At 40.6% G+C, this 22,987-nt stretch overlaps 1 protein-coding gene across 2 annotated transcripts in view; it reads left to right on the forward strand.

The window, feature by feature from the left end:
- Positions 1-322: 322 nt before the first annotated feature.
- Positions 323-22,987, forward strand: part of gabrb2a (gamma-aminobutyric acid type A receptor subunit beta2a) — a 144,651-nt gene continuing 121,986 nt past the window's right edge. For both annotated transcript variants that reach the window (XM_061899715.1, XM_061899716.1), the window contains exons 1-3: positions 323-546; positions 618-718; positions 915-982. In XM_061899715.1, the coding sequence (XP_061755699.1) occupies positions 329-546; positions 618-718; positions 915-982 (387 nt within the window). In that variant the 5' untranslated portion in view covers positions 323-328. The remainder of the gene's footprint in view (positions 547-617; positions 719-914; positions 983-22,987) is intronic.

Raw genomic sequence — 22,987 nt, forward strand, 5'->3', positions numbered from 1 at the left:
CCATGTCTTAATACAATGTAGGAAATATAATAGAGAAAGAGAAATACTGGAAAATAAGTTAGCAAAAGAAAATATTAGGTTAGAAGTGGGAGATATATTAGGATTGCATTCAGAAAACATAGGATATAAAGCAATATACACATATTTAAAAAACACTGGGTTAAGTAAAAGAATATAGAGTAGGGATCCACCTCGGTCCACACTCCATTACAGTAGGTGGCGGTAATGCACACCAGAAGGTTGCTTGCCAACCGCCATAAAAACAAAAGAAGAAGAAGAAGAAGAAGTGGCTGTCATACATCTTCCTCCTCTGCAACGGAAGTTGTTCATGCACCATCAGCCGTCTCCGCGCTTTCATCTCGGGGACAGGCAGTGCGCATGCGCAGCTCATTGGCTCCTCTGCACCGTCTCCGGCAAGTTGGATGCGCGCGCTCCTCACTCGCAGCCCGAAACCGCCTCAAAAACTGTTGAGATGGGGAGGATCAGGAAAAACCACTTTGGGATTTTGACTTTCTCCCTACTGGCCACTTTTGTCGGGACTCAAAGGTAAAGTGTTTTTTTTTGTTTTTTAAATCCACGTTTGGCATCATAACCTTCATTTGTTTTTTTTTTCTTAGCATCAAAGATCTGAAAGACCCCAGCAACATGCCTCTGGTCAAAGAAACGGTGGACCGGCTGATGAAAGGATACGATATTCGATTGAGGCCCGATTTTGGAGGTATGAGACCTAAAAAAAAAAAAAAAAAAAAAAAAAAAAGACATGTGTGTTTTTTTAAAATGGCGATTAGTCGATGATCGATACCGCTGTGTGAAAGCAGCACTGATGTGGGTGTTGAAAAAAATGATGCGTCACGAAGATGTTGTATTGATATGAAGTATTGTTCTCCTCCTAATGGCCGCCTGTCTCTCTGCAGGTGCACCCGTGGCCGTGGGCATGAACATCGACATATCCAGCATCGACATGGTGTCCGAGGTCAACATGGTAGGTGCATGCTTCCCACATGTCTTTACGTACATGCATGTATCGTCGCGGTGGTCGACATGGTAGGTGCATGCTTCCCACATGTCTTTGCTTACATGCATGTATCGTCGCGGTGGTCGACATGGTAGGTGCATGTATCGTCGCGGTGGTCGACATGGTAGGTGCATGTATCGTCGCGGTGGAGGACATGCGTGCGCTTCTCTTTCTTGTGTCTGCATTTGGATTCAAAACACACACTCAGTGGCGCACTCCCACGCACGGGCACGTACGGCCGTGCACGCGCAGTGCTGTGGGCGTGCACGTGCGGGTGCACGCGAGTAAGAGTGCTCCGCTTATGACATATTGGTGTTTTAATTGATTGATTGATTGATTGGTGACACGCACCCCTTCCTCTCTTCTGCGCAAATCTGGTGTTCTACGGGATTGTTTTGGGGGGGCCGGGTCATTATTTTGTATGTTCTGGAGAGCCAGCGTCCTCTACTGTAAACATTTGATTTGAGGATATTCATTTGCGTTTTTGAAGGAACTAAGCTAGTCAAAGATCTTCTGTGATGCAGGCGCTCTTGTGTTTTTAAGAATCTTCTGCAAAAAAGCCAGTCAAATATCATCTGTATTGCAGGCACTCCTGTGTTTTTAAGGATCTTCTTTAGAAACAAAGATTGTCAAAGATCATGTGTATTGCAGGCGCTTTTGTGTTTTTAAGGATCTTCGGCAAAAAAACTAGTCAAAGATCATCTGTATTGCAGGCGCTTTTGTGTTTTTAAGGATCTTTGGCAAAAAAGCTTGTCAAAGATCATGTGTATTGCAGGCGCTTTTGTGTTTTTAAGGATCTTCGGCAAAAAAGCTTGTCAAAGATCATGTGTATTGCAGGCACTCTTGTGTTTTGAAGGATCTTATGCAAAAAAAGATTGTCAAAGATCATCTGTATTGCAGGCACTCTTTTGTTTTGAATGATCTTCAACAAAAAAGCTAGTTAACGATCATCTGTATTGCAGGCACTCTTGTGTTTTTAAGGATCTTCTTTAGAAAAAAAGATTGTCAAAGATCATGTGTATTGCAGGCACTCTTTTGTTTTGAAGGATCTTATGCAAAAAAACGGTAGTCAAAGATCATGTGTATTGCAGGCACTCTTGTGTTTTTAAGGATCTTCTTTAGAAACAAAGATTGTCAAAGATCATGTGTATTGCAGGCGCTCTTGTGTTTTTAAGGATCTTTGGCAAAAAAGCTAGTCAAAGATCATCTGTATTGCAGGCACTCTTGTGTTTTTAAGGATCTTCGGCAAAAAAGCTTGTCAAAGATCATCTGTATTGCAGGCACTCTTGTGTTTTTAAGGATCTTTGGCAAAAAAGCTTGTCAAAGATCATGTGTATTGCAGGCACTCTTGTGTTTTTAAGGATCTTCTTTAGAAAAAAAGCTTGTCAAAGATCATGTGTATTGCAGGCACTCTTTTGTTTTTAAGGATTTTCTTTAGAAAAAAAGATTGTCAAAGATCATGTGTATTGCAGGCGCTTTTGTGTTTTTAAGGATCTTCGGCAAAAAAGCTTGTCAAAGATCATGTGTATTGCAGGCACTCTTGTGTTTTTAAGGATCTTCTTTAGAAAAAAAGATTGTCACAGATAATCTGTATTGCAGGCACTCTTTTGTTTTGAAGGATCTTATGCAAAAAAACGGTAGTCAAAGATCATCTGTATTGCAGGCACTCTTGTGTTTTTAAGGATCTTTGGCAAAAAAGCTTGTCAAAGATCATGTGTATTGCAGGCACTCTTGTGTTTTTAAGGATTTTCTTTAGAAAAAAATCTAGTCAAAGATCATGTGTATTGCAGGCACTCTTTTGTTTTGAAGGATCTTCAACAAAAAAGCTAGTCAAAGATCATCTGTATTGCAGGCGCTTTTGTGTTTTTAAGGATCTTCGGCAAAAAAGCTTGTCAAAGATCATGTGTATTGCAGGCACTCTTGTGTTTTTAAGGATCTTCTGTAAAAAAAGCTAGTCAAAGATCATGTGTATTGCAGGCGCTCTTGTGTTTTTAAGAATCTTATGCAAAAGGGCCAGTCAAAGATCATCTGTATTGCAGGCACTCTTGTGTTTTTAAGGATCTTTGGCAAAAAAGCTTGTCAAAGATCATGTGTATTGCAGGCACTTTTGTGTTTTTAAGGATCTTCTGTAAAAAAAGCTAGTCAAAGATCATCTGTATTGCAGGCGCTCTTGTGTTTTTAAGAATCTTATGCAAAAGGGCCAGTCAAAGATCATCTGTATTGCAGGCACTCTTGTGTTTTTAAGGATCTTCTTTAGAAAAAAAGATTGTCAAAGATCATCTGTATTGCAGGCGCTTTTGTGTTTTTAAGGATCTTCGGCAAAAAACTTGTCAAAGATCATGTGTATTGCAGGCGCTCTTGTGTTTTGAAGGATCTTATGCAAAAAAAGATTGTCAAAGATCATCTGTATTGCAGGCGCTTTTGTGTTTTTAAGGATCTTCTTTAGAAAAAAAGCTTGTCAAAGATCATCTGTATTGCAGGCACTCTTGTGTTTTTAAGGATCTTTGGCAAAAAAGCTTGTCAAAGATCATGTGTATTGCAGGCACTCTTGTGTTTTTAAGGATCTTTGGCAAAAAAGCTTGTCAAAGATCATCTGTATTGCAGGCACTCTTGTTTTTTTAAGGATCTTCTTTAGAAACAAAGATTGTCAAAGATCATCTGTATTGCAGGCACTCTTTTGTTTTGAAGGATCTTATGCAAAAAAGCTAGTCAAAGATCATCTGTATTGCAGGCACTCTTGTGTTTTTAAGGATCTTTGGCAAAAAAGCTAGTCAAAGATCATCTGTATTGCAGGCACTCTTGTGTTTTTAAGGATCTTTAGAAAAAAAGATTGTCAAAGATCATGTGTATTGCAGGCACTCTTGTGTTTTTAAGGATCTTCAACAAAAAAGCTAGTCAAAGATCATCTGTATTGCAGGCGCTTTTGTGTTTTTAAGGATCTTCGGCAAAAAAGCTTGTCAAAGATCATCTGTATTGCAGGCGCTTTTGTATTTTTAAGGATCTTCTTTAGAAAAAAAGATTGTCACAGATAATCTGTATTGCAGGCACTCTTTTGTTTTGAAGGATCTTATGCAAAAAAGCTAGTCAAAGATCATGTGTATTGCAGGCACTCTTGTGTTTTTAAGGATCTTTGGCAAAAAAGCTTGTCAAAGATCATGTGTATTGCAGGCACTCTTGTGTTTTTAAGGATCTTTGGCAAAAAAGCTTGTCAAAGATCATCTGTATTGCAGGCACTCTTGTGTTTTTAAGGATCTTCTTTAGAAACAAAGATTGTCAAAGATCATCTGTATTGCAGGCACTCTTTTGTTTTGAAGGATCTTATGCAAAAAAGCTAGTCAAAGATCATCTGTATTGCAGGCGTTTTTGTGTTTTTAAGGATCTTTGGCAAAAAAGCTTGTCAAAGATCATGTGTATTGCAGGCACTCTTGTGTTTTTAAGGATCTTTAGAAAAAAAGATTGTCAAAGATCATGTGTATTGCAGGCACTCTTTTGTTTTGAATGATCTTCAACAAAAAAGCTAGTCAAAGATCATCTGTATTGCAGGCGCTTTTGTGTTTTTAAGGATCTTCGGCAAAAAAGCTTGTCAAAGATCATCTGTATTGCAGGCGTTTTTGTGTTTTTAAGGATCTTTGGCAAAAAAGCTTGTCAAAGATCATGTGTATTGCAGGCGCTTTTGTATTTTTAAGTATCTTCCGCAAAAGAACTAGTCAAAGATCATCTGTATTGCAGGCGCTCTTGTGTTTTTAAGGATCTTCTTTAGAAAAAAAGATTGTCAAAGATCATCTGTATTCATCTGCATGTGTCATGCTAGTTTTTGATTTGCCCCAAATGAAAAACTTCTTTTCCTCACGGATATGATAGAACTACCTTTGTATTCATTTTAAACCCAGAGGTAGTGCATACCTTTTCCTATTTCTTGGTTAGTCTGTGATTATTTTCAACACTGCTGCCCCCTAGCTGGAGGCTTGTGTATTGTTTCGGCATGAGTGCAGAGGATTTGATTGATTGAGACTTTTATTAGTAGTTTGCACAGTACATCATACTTGCCAACCCTCCCGGATTTTCCGGCAGACTCCCGAAATTCAGCGCCTCTCCCGAAAACCTCCCGGGACAAATTTTCTCCCGAAAGTCAGGCGGAGCTGGAGGCCACGCCCCCTCCAGCTCCACGCGGCCCCGAATCACATGTCGACAGCCTGTTTTCACGTCCGCTTTCCCACAATATAAACAGCGAGCCTGCCCAACGACGTTATAACTGTGGAATGATTGAGGGCGAGTTCTTGCTTTCTTATGTGGCTTTATTGTTAGGCACTTTCATTAACGTCCTCCCAGAGCGGTAACAACACACAACAACAGCAGTCACGTTTTCGTCTGGCGTAAACAGCAATGTTCTGACACTCTTAAACAGGACAATACAGCCATCTACTGTACATGCATATGTGACAGTAAAATCTACGGCAGGGGTCACCAACCTTTTTGAAAGCAAGAGCTACTTCTTGGGTACTGATTAATGCCAAGGGCTACCAGTTTGATACACACTTCAATAAATTGCCAGAAATAGCCAATTTGCTCTGTCTGGGTGTTTATTAATTCAGGAGAGTACAACCTGACCATGTAAGGAGATGTTCATGTGTAAGCGACTGGAAAACAATCTCTATGTCAGGGGTCGGGAACCTTTTTGGCTGAGAGAGCCATGAAAGCCAAATATTTCAAAATGTATTTCCATGAGAGCCATATCATATATTTTAACACTCAATACAACTAAATGCGTGACCAACATTTTTAATGTATAAAAAGTCTCTTATTCTTTTTCATAACATTGTTATTCTGAAGCTAAGCAATAATAAATCAAATGTCATGTCTGTTGATCATGTTTTTGTTTGGCTATGTGCTGTTTGTCTTTTGGACTCTTTAAGTTCCTGTTTTTTTCCACTCCCTTGTCTGGTTTCCTTGGTTACTCATTTTGTCCACCTGTCTCTGGTGGACAAAATGCCCGCTCACCTGCTTCCCGAGCACTAATCAGAGGCAGTATTTAAGCTTGTCTTTGCCAGTCAGTCGCCCTGGCGTCAATGTGATCTTTTCTTGCTCTGTGCTGACTTGTTTCATGCCTTGCCATAGTTTTGTGCTTCATGCCAAGTAAGTTTTGTTTGATTTATGTTCATAGTCTGTTTATGCGTTAGCTTCCTTCCTTAGCCCAAGTTGTGCCTCCACTGTGAGCGATTTTTGTTTGTATCTTTTTTTACTTTAAATGAAGTCATGTTTTTACCTAAATGTCATGTCTCAAGTAGTCTGTCTGCTTTCCTGGGAGAACGACCCCGCAGCAAGCTGCGACCCCCCCCCCTCCCCATCATGACATAAAATAATTCTTACTATTAATGCGACTTCTTGAACAGGTGCGGTAGGAAACGGATGGATGGATTTAAATGCATGAGAATGTTTTATATTTTGAACGTTATTTTTAGCACTGTGATTACCAACAAATTATTCATAATTATCGTGTTAAGCAATTTCAGCTAAGATTTATCTAAGAGCCAGATGCAGTCATCAATAGAGCCACATCTGGCTCTGGAGCCATAGGTTCCCTACCCCTGCTCTACGTGTTGTAACTTAAATGTTGATGTGAAGATAGACACTGACTCTCTCCTCCAGGATAGAGCTATCACTTTTGCATTCCAGAGTTTGAATTTATTGCTTATTCTCGCGAGAGAATGAACCCAGTCCACATACCAATGTCCAACTGAGGCTCCTTCATTTATTATCGGCTCAACTATTATTTACTTAAACCTGGTGGTTGGCTTTCTCCAAGGTGAATATAAACATTCACCATATGTACAACATAATATGAGTTCATGAATTGACTTGAGTTCCCATGTGGACACATCCAACTGTAAGGAAGCACAAAACAACTAGATGAGACAATTTTCTGAAGGGATTGCGTGTGAATGCTCCAATGCTGAAGTTAAACTGAAATCTTCTATTTATTTTTGATATTGTTGAAGAAGCAATTCCCACACAGGCTGAATATGTTGAAGCTGGAACAATTTGAATCAGATGAAAAGTGTGGGCGTTGTAGAACTTTGAAGAATCTATCATTGATTTCAATGGGAGATTCCAAAAATTGGGGAATTTCGGGAAAAGCAGGAATTTCTTTTGAAAATGGTAACAAACTTGAATAGTCTGAATGAGTTGAAATGGTTGGTGTTGAAATGTTTCAAATTGGTTGAGAGATGTTGAAGTAATAACATGTTGAATTGCGGAAATTGTAATACGGGAGTCCTGGAATTTTAGGAAAATAGGAATTTTTCCACCTCAAAAAACAACTTTGTTTTTTTTCCTAATTAATAGGAATGTTTTGACGGTTTAAATGCGTTGAAAAATGTGAAAATAGTAGTCCCCAGAAAAAAGGGTGGAAATAGGGCTTAGGAAAACCAGGAATTCTGGAAAATCCCAGAGTTTTTTTTTAACTTAGATGAAAGTTAGTTTGAATTTCCAGGATGGGGGAATGTGTGGAAGGTGGGATGGTTTGAATTGGTTGAAAAATGTGGAAATGGTGGAAGTTTAAAAAATTGCCAATTCATTTTGAATGGGAAAAATGTCCCAGAAAACCTGGATTTTTGTGAAATCTGGGAATTTTTAACCATTTTGTCAAGGGAAAGTCCGCGATTCCCAAATAGGCTGAACAGTTTGAAGTCGGAACAGTTTGAATCGGGTGAAAAATGTGGAAGGCATAGCGTGCCAAAATCTGGAGAAGAAGAAGAAGTTGACGAAGTTTAATAAATCGAGGAATTTTGGTGTCGAAAACCATATTTCTGAATGCTTTGGATCAATGCTGGGTGACTTGGCCTCTTATTAATATCTCGATATTTTTAGGCCATGTCACTTTACCCGATATATATCTCCATATTTTGCCTTAGCCTTGAATGAAGACTTGATGCATATAATGACAGCAGTATGATGATTCTATGTGTCTACATTCAAACATTCTTCTTCATACTGCATTCATATATGCTACTTTTAAACTTTCATGCAGAGAGGGAAATCACAACTAAGTCAATTGACCAAAAGTGTATTTATTAAAGTTATTAAGCAGTGGCACAAACATTCATGTCATTTTAAAACAAAGTGCAAGATTGTTAAAGACATTTTAAAACAGGCTATAAATGCACTTTTGTGCATGATGTCACTAAGTTGATACATCAAAACAACACTAAATTAAAAGTGCACTTTTTGTACAGAACGCCACTACAATAGTTTAAAACAAATACGTCACATAGTGATGCCAAAACAAACAAACATGGCTGATAGCACAGCAAGATATAGCCACATTAGCTCAGATTCAGACTCAGATTTCAGCGGTTTAAGCGATTCAACAGATTACACATGTATTGAAACGAATGATTGGAGTGTGGAGGCTGATAGCGAAAACGAAATTGAAGAAGAAACTGAAGCTATTGAGCGAATAGCTATTGAAGCTATTCGGCGATCGCCTTCTAACCCAACGATTGCATCTTTTGACCAGACCACTGGAGCAACTTAAATCCGTCGATTGGTAAGTGTTTGTTTGGCATTAAATGTGGGTGGAGGGAAAGGCTGGATGCAAACATAGCTACAAATGTACATACAGCTAGCCTAAATAGCATGTTAGCATCGATTAGCTGGCAATCATGCCATGACCAAATATGTCTGATTAGCACATAAGTCAATAACATCAACAAAACTCACCTTTGTGATTTCGTTGACTTTATCGTTGGAAATGCATTTGCTTTGAGTGTCGCAGGATATCCACACATCTCTGTGCCATGGCTGTCTAGCATCGCCGGTAAAGCGTGCAGACCAAACGAGGGACTTTCGCATCTTTTGACACTGGTGCAACTTAAATCCGTCAATTGGTACGTGTTTGTTTGGCATTAAATGTGGGTGGAGGGAAAGGCTGGATGCAAATATAGCTACAAATGAGGCATAACGATGCAGTGTGTACATACAGCTAGCCTAAATAGCACGTAAATCAACTTGAATCCGTCCCTGACGGTGTTGTTACACCTCCGACAACACACTGACGAGGCATGATGTCTCCGAGGTACAGAAAACAGTCGAAAAAACGGAAAATAACAGACCTAATTTGACTTGTGTGTGTAATGTGTTTTAGAAAATGGTGGATTGCTTCCCATTGTGATGTCACGGGTGAAAGGTCATCACTCCTACAGCGAACTATTGAAAGGCGTTTAAATCGCCAAATTCACCCTTTTAGAGTTCGGAAATCGGTTAAAAAAATACATGGTCTTTTTTCTGCACCATCAAGGTATATATTGACGCTTACATAGGTCTGCTGATAATGTTCCACCTTAAAGGGGAACATTATCAGCAGACCTATGTAAGCGTCAATATATACCTTGATGGTGCAGAAAAAAGACCATATATTTTTTTTACCGATTTCCGAACTCTAAATGGGTGAATTTTGGCGAATTAAACGCCTTTCTGTTTATCGCTCTGGAAGCGATGACATCAGAACGTGACGTCACCGAGGTAACACAGCCGCCATTTTCATTTTCACATTACAAACACCAGGTCTCAGCTCTGTTATTTTCCGTTTTTTCGACTATTTTTTGTAACCTTGGAGACATCATGCCTGGTGGGTGTGTTGTCGGAGGTGTAACAACACTAACAGGGAGGGATTCAAGTTGCACCACTGGCAAGAAATCTGCCGCCAGACCCCCATTGAATGTACCAGAGTGTCTCCACATTTGAGCGGCGATGCTAAGACAGACATGGCACAGAGATGTATGGATAACCTGCAGATGCATTTGCAACCATTAAGTCAACCAAATCACAAAGGTGAGTTTTGTTGATGTTGTTGACTTATGTGCTAATCACACATATTTGGTCACGGCATGACTGCCAGCTAATCGATGCTAACATGCTACGCTAATCGATGCTAATATGCTATTTACGCTAGCTGTATGTACATTTGAAACTAGATACCCACATTTAATGCGAAACAAACACTTACCAATCGACAGATTTAAGTTGCTCCAGTGTCACAAGATGCGAAAGTCCTGATCGTTTGGTCCGCACATTTTACCGGCGATGCTAATAAGGCAGCCATGCTATGGGCCACTTCATTAGGTACACCCACGCTATGGCCGAATAGCGTCAATAGCTATTCGCTCAATAGCTTCAATTTCTTCTTCAATTTTGTTTTCGCTATCTGCCTCCATACTCCGACCATCTGTTTCAATACATGCGTAATCTGTTGAAGCGCTTAAGCCGCTGAAATCCGAGTCTGAATCCGAGCTAATGTGGCTATATGTTGCTGTGCTAACCGCCATGTTGTTTGTATTGGCAGCACTGTGTGACGTCACAGGGAAATGGATAGTGGTTTCGAAGATAGCGAAAATAAGGCACTTTAAAGCTTTATTTAGGGATATTCCGGGACCGGTAAAATTTTGAAAAAAATTTCAAAAAATACAACAGGCGACTGGGAACTGATTTTTGTTGTTTTCAACCCTTTTGAAATGGTGATAATGTTCTCCTTTAAGGATGTGCAAGCTGATGGACAATATGCTAACGAGACGATGGACTGGCGATGTTTTGTGAAGCTAGCCTGCATGCATCTTCTGTTACAAAAGTCCTCTCCTCTCTAAATATATCCCAGCTTGTGTTTGCAGAGGGAGTCTCTCTCCCATGGCCCAGCACAGGAGAATTGTTATATAACGGCATGAAAATAGTACGTTATTGCTCCTCGCAAAGGTTTTTTTCCCTCTTTTCCGAAAGTGGTCGTGTTTTCAATTATTCATGGAGCCATTTTGAAACCACCCCCCCTAAAAAAAAAAGAAAGAGGTGTGTTTGCCGGGTTTTGATTTGTGCGGCTGAAGGTTGTTTAGTTGACCTCAGGAGCAGCACAACTGAATGGTCCGAGATGAGGATAAAGCCTTACTTTGGTGGCGGAGGATGCAGGCGGCCTCGGGGGTTCCGGGGGACATTTGAAATGGAAACCCCCTCACTTTATTTATTTATTTATTTTCCTTCCATCCTGCCCAGCACTTGGACTGAATGTGTGGCTGTGACTGTGGGCTCAGCAGCCAGGTAATCCACCTCTGCCTTGCTCCAAAGGCTCCTCTTACTTAAGAAGAGCTGCAAGTCTTGCAAGCATTCATGCAGCAGAGAGAAAAGCCTGCTTCATTTGTGCATGTGGAGCCAAACACACAACTGGTGAATGGTGCTGACGTCACGCAAGCATCTGAGTGACAATCATCACCGTCGTGGCGTGGCGGGAAAACAAACAAAAAATCCACTGAAACTTGGTGGGCTAGTGCGGCTTTACGTAACACAGGGGTGTCCAAAGTTTTTCCACACGGAAAAATGTAAGCATGCGGGGGCCATTTTGATATTTTTCATATATGGATTTTTTTAAATCCTGAGGGCTCCTGGGGAGCATAGAGCGTCTCAGTCACTAAAATGTTAAAAATAAGTCCAATTATTATTATTATTTTTTTTATTTAATGCTTACAGTGAATAAGAAGGAGCTGAGCCAGAAGGCAAAGCTCTCAATTTAGCACTCGATCTACGTTCCATTCCTCACCTATGGTCATGAGCTTTGGGTCATGACCGGAAGGATAAGATCACGGGTACAAGCGGCCCAAATGAGTTTGGGTCTCTCCCTTAGAGATAGGGTGAGAAGCTCTGCCATCCGGGAGGAACTCAAAGTAAAGCCGCTGCTCCTCCACATGGAGAGGAGCCAGATGAGGTGGTTCGGGCATCTGGTCAGGATCGTCCAACCGGTAGGAGGCCACGGGGAAGACCCAGGACAGGTTGGGAAGACTATGTCTCCCGGCTGGCCTGGGAACGCCTCAGGATCCCCCGGGAAGAGCTAGACGAAGAGGGAAGTCTGGGTTTCCCTGCTTAGGCTGTTGCCCCCGCGACCCGACCTCGGATAAGTGGAAGAAGATGGATGGATAAATAAATAAATGATAAATGATAAATGGGTTGTACTTGTATAGCACTTTTCTACCTTCAAGGTACTCAAAGTGCTTTGACACTACTTCCACATTCACACACACATTCACACACTGATGGAGGGAGCTGCCATGCAAGGCGCTAACCAGCACCCATCAGGAGCAAGGGATAAGTGTCTTGCTCAGGACACAACGGACGTGACGAGGTTGGTACTAGGTGGGGATTGAACCGGGAACCCTCGGGTTGCGCACGGCAAATAAAGACAAAAGGAAAAAAAACTGCCTGCATGGCAGCTTTGTGTCAACATTGCCACTTTTTCTCATTAGATTTCACCTCGTTGCACTTTTTTAAAATGTTTTTATTTTTATTTTTGCAATACTATCAATTTTGCAATTTTTGTAGAATGTGTGGCGGGCCGATGAGCCACAAATGGCCCCCGGGCCGCACTTTGGACCGCCCTGACGTAACAGCTCACAAAGTCCTCCTCATCTTCCTCCTCGTTCATCTCCCAGCAGATGATGGGATTGATCTCTCCAAAAAACCCAAAAAACATCAATAATATCACCGGCATTGGAGTCTGTGACCTGCAGCTCTGTGGGGGCCCGCCTTCATCTCTGTAGGGGCCCGCCTTCATCTCTGTGGGGGCCCGCCTTCATCTCTGTGGGGGCCCGCCTTCATCTCTGTAGGGGCCCGCCTTCATCTCTGTGGGGGCCCGCCTTCATCTCTGTGGGGGCCCGCCTTCATCTCCCTCATCACACCAGGCCCGCCTTCATCTCTGTGGGGGCCCGCCTTCATCTCTGTGGGGGCCCGCCTTCATCTCTGTGGGGGCCCGCCTTCATCTCCCTCATCACACCAGGCCCGCCTTCATCTCTGTGGGGGCCCGCCTTCATCTCTGTGGGGGCCCGCCTTCATCTCTGTGGGGGCCCGCCTTCATCTCTGTGGGGGCCCGCCTTCATCTCCCTCATCACACCAGGCCCGCCTTCATCTCTGTGGGGGCCCGCCTTCATCTCCCTCATCACACCAGGCCCGCCTTCATCTCCCTCATCACACCAGGCCCGCCTTCATCTCCCTCATCACACCAGGCCCGCCTTCATCTCCCTCATCACACCAGGCCCGCCTTCATCTCCCTCATCACACCAGGCCCGCCTTCATCTCCCTCATCACACCAGGCCCGCCTTCATCTCCCTCATCACACCAGGCCCGCCTTCATCACACCAGGCCCGCCTTCATCTCCCTCATCACACCAGGCCCAGGATGCTTTCTCCCAAGATTCAAGTGCTGTGAGGGCAAACAACACAGGGAGGATGAGGAGGGTGGAGGAGAGGTGGAGGCTTGTCCTCTCGCTTGTGAAGCCTTCCTCTGCTCTTCTTATCTCATCATCTATCTCATCATCTATCTCATCATCTATCTCATCATCTATCTCATCATCTATCTCATCATCTATCTCATCATCTATCTCATCATCTATCTCATCATCTATCTCATCATCTATCTCATCATCTATTCATCATCTATCTCATCATCTATCTCATCATCTATCTCATCTATCTATCTCATCATCTATCTCATCATCTATCTCATCATCTATCTCATCATCTATCTCATCATCTATCTCATCATCTATCTCATCTATCTATCTCATCATCTATCTCATCATCTATCTCATCATCTATCTCATCATCTATTCATCATCTATTCATCATCTATCTCATCATCTATCTCATCATCTATCTCATCATCTATCTCATCATCTATCTCATCATCTATCTCATCATCTATCTCATCATCTATCTCATCATCTATCTATCTCATCATCTATCTCATCATCTATCTCATCATCTATCTCATCATCTATCTCATCATCTATCTCATCATGTATCTCATCATCTATCTCATCATCTATCTCATCATCTATTCATCATCTATCTCATCATCTATCTCATCATCTATCTCATCATCTATCTCATCATCTATCTCATCATCTATCTCATCATCTATCTCATCATCTATCTCATCATCTATCTCATCATCTATTCATCATCTATCTCATCATCTATCTCATCATCTATCTCATCTATCTATCTCATCATCTATCTCATCATCTATCTCATCATCTATCTCATCATCTATCTCATCATCTATCTCATCATCTATCTCATCTATCTATCTCATCATCTATCTCATCATCTATCTCATCATCTATCTCATCATCTATTCATCATCTATTCATCATCTATCTCATCATCTATCTCATCATCTATCTCATCATCTATCTCATCATCTATCTCATCATCTATCTCATCATCTATCTCATCATCTATCTATCTCATCATCTATCTCATCATCTATCTCATCATCTATCTCATCATCTATCTCATCATCTATCTCATCATGTATCTCATCATCTATCTCATCATCTATCTCATCATCTATTCATCATCTATCTCATCATCTATCTCATCATCTATCTCATCATCTATCTCATCATCTATCTCATCATCTATCTCATCATCTATCTCATCATCTATCTCATCATCTATCTCATCATCTATCTCATCATCTATCTCATCATCTATCTCATCATCTATTCATCATCTATCTCATCATCTATTCATCATCTATCTCATCATCTATCTCATCATCTATCTCATCATCTATTCATCATCTATCTCATCATCTATCTCATCATCTATCTCATCATCTATCTCATCATCTATCTCATCATCTATCTCATCATCTATCTCATCATCTATCTCATCATCTATCTCATCATCTATCTCATCATCTATTCATCATCTATCTCATCATCTATCTCATCATCTATCTCATCATCTATTCATCATCTATCTCATCATCTATCTCATCATCTATCTCATCATCTATCTCATCATCTATCTCATCATCTATCTCATCATCTATCTCATCATCTATCTCATCATCTATCTCATCATCTATCTCATCATCTATCTCATCATCTATCTCATCATCTATCTCATCATCTATCTCATCATCTATTCATCATCTATCTCATCATCTATCTCATCATCTATCTCATCATCTATTCATCATCTATCTCATCATCTATCTCATCATCTATCTCATCATCTATCTCATCATCTATCTCATCATCTATCTCATCATCTATCTCATCATCTATCTCATCATCTATCTCATCATCTATCTCATCATCTATCTCATCATCTATCTCATCATCTATCTCATCATCTATCTCATCATCTATCTCATCATCTATCTCATCATCTATCTCATCATCTATCTCATCATCTATCTCATCATCTATCTCATCATCTATCTCATCATCTATCTCATCATCTATCTCATCATCTATCTCATCATCTATCTCATCATCTATCTCATCATCTATCTCATCATCTATTCATCATCTATCTCATCATCTATCTCATCATCTATCTCATCTATCTATCTCATCATCTATCTCATCATCTATCTCATCATCTATCTCATCATCTATCTCATCATCTATCTCATCATCTATCTCATCTATCTATCTCATCATCTATCTCATCATCTATCTCATCATCTATCTCATCATCTATTCATCATCTATTCATCATCTATCTCATCATCTATCTCATCATCTATCTCATCATCTATCTCATCATCTATCTCATCATCTATCTCATCATCTATCTCATCATCTATCTATCTCATCATCTATCTCATCATCTATCTCATCATCTATCTCATCATCTATCTCATCATCTATCTCATCATCTATCTCATCATGTATCTCATCATCTATCTCATCATCTATCTCATCATCTATTCATCATCTATCTCATCATCTATCTCATCATCTATCTCATCATCTATCTCATCATCTATCTCATCATCTATCTCATCATCTATCTCATCATCTATCTCATCATCTATCTCATCATCTATCTCATCATCTATCTCATCATCTATCTCATCATCTATCTCATCATCTATTCATCATCTATCTCATCATCTATCTCATCATCTATCTCATCATCTATCTCATCATCTATCTCATCATCTATCTCATCATCTATCTCATCATCTATCTCATCATCTATCTCATCATCTATCTCATCATCTATCTCATCATCTATCTCATCATCTATCTCATCATCTATTCATCATCTATCTCATCATCTATCTCATCATCTATCTCATCATCTATTCATCATCTATCTCATCATCTATCTCATCATCTATCTCATCATCTATCTCATCATCTATCTCATCATCTATCTCATCATCTATCTCATCATCTATCTCATCATCTATCTCATCATCTATCTCATCATCTATCTCATCATTGCTTGTGGAAGGCTGACTTACTTGCACTGCAAACAAGGACTAAGGTTGATGTCAAGACTTGGACTTTGCTGTGTTTGTTTTCCCGAGGTGCAAAGTGACTGGATTGGACATGGTGTGAAGGTAAAAACATGATCCATCCATTTTCTGCAAAAAAAAAAAAGTTTATGAGTTTGAACATGAAATATGTTGTGTTTGTAGCATATTCAACTGAATATGGCTTGAAAAGGATTTGCAAATCATTGTATTCTGTTTATATTTACATCTAACACAATTTCCCAACTCATATGGAAACGGGGTTTGTAAGAAACTTACATTATTCGTCGCCATGGAGACGAGGATGAGTGATTTGGAAGCAGCTAACATCCACCCGACTGCGGATGTTAGCTGCTAGCTAGCCATGTGGTCCTGAGGGTGTTTCAGTGTTCTCGCTTCATCTTTAGCAGCACTTTTTGGGCCAAAATGCGTCCGTTCTCCCTTTTCTGTCTGCACCAGGGGCGTCACACTCAAATACAGAGTGGGACAAAATTTAAAAGTGAACGAAGCCGCGGGCCGAGGTTGAACAAATGAATCCTTTAATAGGGACCCAAACAAGTTTTGCATTAATATTGACCAAGCAGGGCTTATATAACTTTATGTGACATGCAAAATCCAGTTTTAATAATAATAATTAAAACATATCAATGGCATATCAAATAAAATAAAAATACAAATTGAATGCCTCTTTTCGGCGGCGGGTTTGAGTTGGGTCGGGGTTTGGTGGTAGCGGGGGTGTATATTGTAGCATCCCGGAAGAGTTAGTGATGCAAGGGGTTCTGGGTATTTGTTTGGTTGCGTTTATGTTGTGTTACGGTGTGGATGTTCTCCCGAAATGTGTTTGTAATTCTTGTTTGCTGTGGGTTCACAGTGTGGCGTATATTTGTAACAGTGTTAAAGTTGTTTATACGGCCACCCTCAGTGTGACCTGCATGGCTATTGACCAAGTATGCCTTGCATACACTTGTGTGTGTGTATGAGCCGCATATATTATGTGAGTGGGCCGGCAAGCTGTCTGTATGGAGGAAAAGCGTACGTGGCGACATGTAGAGAACGCCAAAAGCAGTGCTTTTATGGCCCGCCCCCAATATTATTGTCCGGGTGGAAATCGGGAGAAATTGGGAGGGGCACTGAACTTCGGGAGTCTCCCGGGAAAATGGGGAGGGTTGACGAGTATGAGTATTAGTGGTGAATGTGGTGTTACAGCGACAATGTTCATTTGATATTTGCCTCAAGGGCCAAATGAAATTCCACGGCGGGCCAGAGTTTGACACCCATGCTCTACACGCTGTGTCTGCTTGTAAGTACTCTGTGATTTTGTGCTGGCGAACATGCTCCTCTGCTCATAAAACCAGCAATGTGATGACGTGGTGGTGCCCTTTGGAAACTGTTACCTTTCAAACAGATTATAGTACCGCACTTGATGAATCAGTATGGCGATACTATACTAGTACCGGTATACCGTACAACCGTTTCCATTGTGCTCTGCAATTTTGTTGACGCCCGGTTCTCGCCGTAAAATGATTTCAAGGGACATAAAAAGCAGCTGTTGTTTTCAGTCCCAGATATAGAGATTTATTGATGAGGTATATCACACAGCACTCCCTCAAATCCAATAACAGACACTACCAACCTGTTTGCTGGTAACTACCTGGGCTGCACAAAGGTGCATCATCAGCGCAGAATAAGGAGATCACGGTGTGGGGCAAAATGGAGGACTGGCATGCAAAAGAAGCTGACTCCAGATCAGCGTTGGGTCGGTGAGTCGGCAGTGAGCAGACCTGCTTGTGAACAGCTGCTACTCCTCTAATTAAAGATCCAAACGCCGCTGGTGCAGAATGAAGTCAGCATTCGGGTCCGGCGTGATGGAAATGTCTGAGGAGGTGCGAGGGGAGACGTAGTTCTGGGCCTTTTCTCTAATCCTACGACTTCTCCCTGCCTCACAACCAACAAGTCCTGTTTCCATTGAGTCATCTTGCATTAACCTTGTTGGAAGTCCAGCTGATAACAAACACACCAAACACAAATAAAGCATGCTCACAATCTTTACATTCTCCACGGGAATAGAAAAGAACTGTTGCTTGCTACCACCTCCGCTCGATCAGGGCTTCTCAAACTTTCTTCACCACCTCAAAAAACACTCGGCTCCTAATCTGCTGCCAAAATGACAACATTCAAATCTTCTTTTTTGATATTTTTTACTATATATATTATTGTGTATGCACCTTAGGGGATCTGCTCCATTTTTGTTGTTCTTTCAACATGTTCACTGTAATAATGACAATACAACTCTATATTCTAAAATATAGTAGCGTAGTATGCCTAAGTATTCATTAAAAACCTGTGATGAGGTGGCGACTTGTCCAGGGTGTACCCTGCTTTCTGCCCGAAAGCAGCTGAGATAGGCTCCAGCGACCCCCACAACCCCAAAAATGGACAAGCGGTAGAAAATGGATGGATGGATTACTATATTATTGTGTAAGCACCTTAGGGGATCTGCTCCAATTTCGTTGTTCTTTCAAACTGTTCACTGTAATAATGACAATAAAACTCTATTCTAAAATATAATAGTGTAGCATGCCTAAGTATTCATTAAAAACCTGTGATGAGGTGGCGACTTGTCCTGGGTGTGCACCGCCTTCCGCCCGAATGCAGCTGATATAGGCTCCAGTGACCCCATGAAAGGGACAAGCGGTAGAAAATGGATGGATGGATTACTATATTATTGTGTATGCACCTTAGGGGATCTGCTCCATTTTTGTTGTTCTTTCAAACTGTTCACTGTAATAATGACAATAAAACTCTATATTCTAAAATATAGTAGCGTAGTATGCCTAAGTATTCATTAAAAACCTGTGATGAGGTGGCGACTTGTCCAGGGTGTACCCTGCTTTCTGCCCGAAAGCAGCTGAGATAGGCTCCAGCGACCCCCACGACCCCAAAAATGGACAAGCGGTAGAAAATGGATGGATAATTACTATATTATTGTGTATGCACCTTAGGGGATCTGCTCCAATTTCGTTGTTCTTTCAACATGTTCACTGTAATAATGATAATAAAACTCTATATTCTAAAATACAGTAGCGTAGTATGCCTAAGTATTAAAAAAAACCCTGAGATGAGGTGGCGACTTGTCCAGGGTGTACACCGCCTTCCGCCCGAATGCAGCTGAGATAGGCTCCAGCACCTCCCGCGACCTCAAAAAGGGACAAGCGGTAGAAAATTAATGGATGGATTACTATATTATTGTGTATGCACCTTAGGGCAGTGTTTTTCAACCACTGTGCCGCGGCACACTAGTGTCCCGTAAGATATTGTTTGGTGTGCTGTGGGAAATGATGTAATTTCACCAAATTGGGTTAAAAATATTTTTGGAAACCAGTAATTATTGTCTGTGCTGTCAAGAGCTGGGCAGCATAGCCGTGTAATACTCTTCCATGTCAGTAGGTGGCAGCAGCTAGCTAATTGCTTTGTAGATGTGGGGAACACGGTTTGTTTTGGTCCCAATGTGCAGACGACAGTGGGAGGCAGTGTGAAGGTAAAAAGGCATCTAAAGGCATTGAAGCTAAGGGGTGGCTATGCAAAAGGAAACTAACACTGAACTGGCTGCAAAGTAAACAAAAACAGGATGCTGGACGACTGCAAAGACTTACAGGGCGTGGAGCAGACGGCGTCCACAAAGTACATCCGCACCAAAATAGGAGCGCAAGACAAGAAGTAAAAGACTACACACAGGAAAACAGCAAAAACCCCAAATAAGTCAGGGTGTGATGTGACAGTACACCTACTTTGAGACAAGAGCTATAGTCATGCATGCTTGCTTATGCTTTGAATTCATGTCCAACAATTGCCAGAACAACTTTTGTCCGTCAATATCAGCTGCTGAGTTTAATTTTGGAATGTTTTCTGCTGGTGTTGTGACTCCACACTTCTTCAATGAAACACATGTGCCTCGGCTCAGAAAAGGTTGAAAAACACTGCCTTAGGGGATCTGCTCCAATTTCCTTGTTCTTTCAACCTGACCCAAGCCCAGATAAGCGGTAGAAGATGGATGGATGGATCATTAGACAGAGAGAAAGTTGTATGCACATGTGTTCTACATCAGTCTGCTAGTAATAACAGTTGTAAAGTGGCTTGGCATTTTGAGACTCTAATGCATGGTGACTGTAATGCAGTTGTTGTTTTGAAGTGGGAATAGCAAACTTCCTGTTGATTTTAGTTGGGGGCGGCCAGTGTATGAAATATAGGTCTCAGTGAGACCTATATGGAGGTTTTTGTTTCATGTGTGTATGACAGTCCTACAGTTTTGGCTGAGCAGGAAGCCGTCATTTTGTGACAACAGCAGCAGCGCAACGGTTCTTTGCGGGCTCATAAAATCCAAACCCGGGTAGTAATTTAAACTCTTTCTTCAACTTTTAATCAGAAGGGTTCAATCTCTCTTCTGTGCTTATTTAAATCCGAAACGACAAACGGCCTCAGAGGGGATCATGTTTGAAAAAAAGCAACATTTTTTATCCAACTTTTGTATTGAAGTGGGAATAGCAAACTTCCTGTTGATTTTAGCCGGGGGGTGTCAGTGGATGAAATATAGGTCTAACTGAGACCTACCTAGTGGTTTTTCTTTCATGTTTCTACAACATTCCTACTGGAAGTGACAGACCGTTTTATCTGTGTTTTCTTCATAGCGGTGCGCTAGAGCGCAATTTAGAGTTTTGTTTTTTTTGATTAGTTGTCAATTTTGGCCAGTCCTGATGTGTGTGTCAAAGTTGGTGAGTTTTGAAGCATGTTAAGGGGGTCAAATTACAGCTCAAAGAGGGGGCGGTATAATAATAATAATAATAATGATAATAACAAAACCTTAGAAATTCAATAGGGTCGTCTGTCCCAAAGGGACATGGGTCCCTAATAAAACACTAAATATTAACAACATATGAACATGGCTCCTCGATAGATATCTTTTACAATCAAGCAAAACACAACAAAAATGGAACAAACATCAACATATCAAAGCAAAGTGTAATAAACCCATAAAATGTGATATATTGTCACTTTTATGCAGAAATTAGTTATAAAAATGTGGGTCGCTGGAGCCTATCTCAGCTGCTTGAAATTGCAGAGCTTTTAAACTTTAATTGTATCCAATATTGCAACAAATATTACAGTATATTATCATACTTTCCAAACATGTTTTTGTCTAAATAAAACTATTTGACTTTACAGCAAACGACCCATCAAATGAAGAAAAATTGCAATAAATATGAGATTGTTCTTTACAGCATTTTACTACTGTTTTTTGCATCAATATTCTGTTGACTGAGCTGCCAGTTTTTGACTGTAAAATCTATGGTTGTTGTTTTTATGGGCGTACTACTGTAAATGGAAAAATTATACATTTGTTTCTACGGTAGAAAAACTGGCAGCTAAGTCGCCAGACTAAAAAAATAACTTGTACTGTTTTTCCATCGACGATATCTTGTTGTAAAAAACTGTCAATTTAATAGGAAAATTCTGGCAACTAAGCTGCCAGCTTTTTCCGTAAAACCTCCGCCAAAAAACAGTGGTACTAGTTTTCCGTTCACCATAAAATGTTGTAAAAAAACAACAACTATATTTTACAGTAAACATTTTTAAATGTAAAGTTTTTACTGTAAAATTGACATCCTACTTCAGAAAAAATGATCCAGAGGCAGAGTCCTACATTATTCACAGTTCCAAGCGGCCCTCTGATGCCATGTGGCCCCCAATGAAACTGACTGTGATGTCCCTGATCTACTGGCAGCCAAAGGAGGACTTGATTAAAGTACTGTGGGGGTTTTTCTGTGTGTAATCTTACAGTGGGCAAAAATACTAAATGTACTGTTAAATAATGACTACTTCGGCCAGGGGTTGGCAACCCAATAGATTCAAAAATTGCCATATTGGAGCAAAAATACAAAAAACAAATCTGTCTGGAGCCGCAAAAAATGAAAAGTCTTCTATAAGTCTTGTGATGAAAGCAACACATGATGGAAGTTTCTATTTCCACTACATTAGCCTACTATAAACATGACTTGAAAAGTCTTCTATAAGTCTTATCACGATTGTAGCTGAGATAGGTGCCAGCGCCCCCTGCCACCCCAAAAGGGAATAAGCGGTAGAAAATGGATGGATGGATGTATGTAAAGGGGATCCCATGTAAAACTGTCTTGTTGCCATATTAGCCTACTATCAAAATGACTATGTGTCACAGGATGAAGCAAGTCTTTGTTGACAGAAATGTATTATTTACTCCACACTTTTTTACAACATTAAAAACCGTTACTAAATCAGAGGCTACTCAGAAGGTGAGATAACTTCTGAAAATGACTGACTTTTAACGGCCAAGAGTATAGATCTGTATGTCTAAGTTAAAGGAAACGGCAGGCTTTCTTCTTCTATTGGATTTATTACAATCTTTGGCAAGTTAGGTCATGTTTGCTGTGGTCTGGAACAACATGGCACAAAAACAACAATCAGAAATGCAGCCAATATTTCATACAGATAATGTGTCATGAGGCATGCAAAACTAAATGAAATACAAAGAGGATAAAAGTGAAGGAAATTAAATGAGCTCAAATATACCAAGGAATGAGGCACAAGGATGCAATATGTACACACAGCTAGCCTAAATAGCATGTTTGC

The sequence above is a fragment of the Nerophis ophidion genome, linkage group LG05 (genome assembly GCF_033978795.1).
Source record: "Nerophis ophidion isolate RoL-2023_Sa linkage group LG05, RoL_Noph_v1.0, whole genome shotgun sequence".
Taxonomy (NCBI): Eukaryota; Metazoa; Chordata; class Actinopteri; order Syngnathiformes; family Syngnathidae; genus Nerophis; species Nerophis ophidion.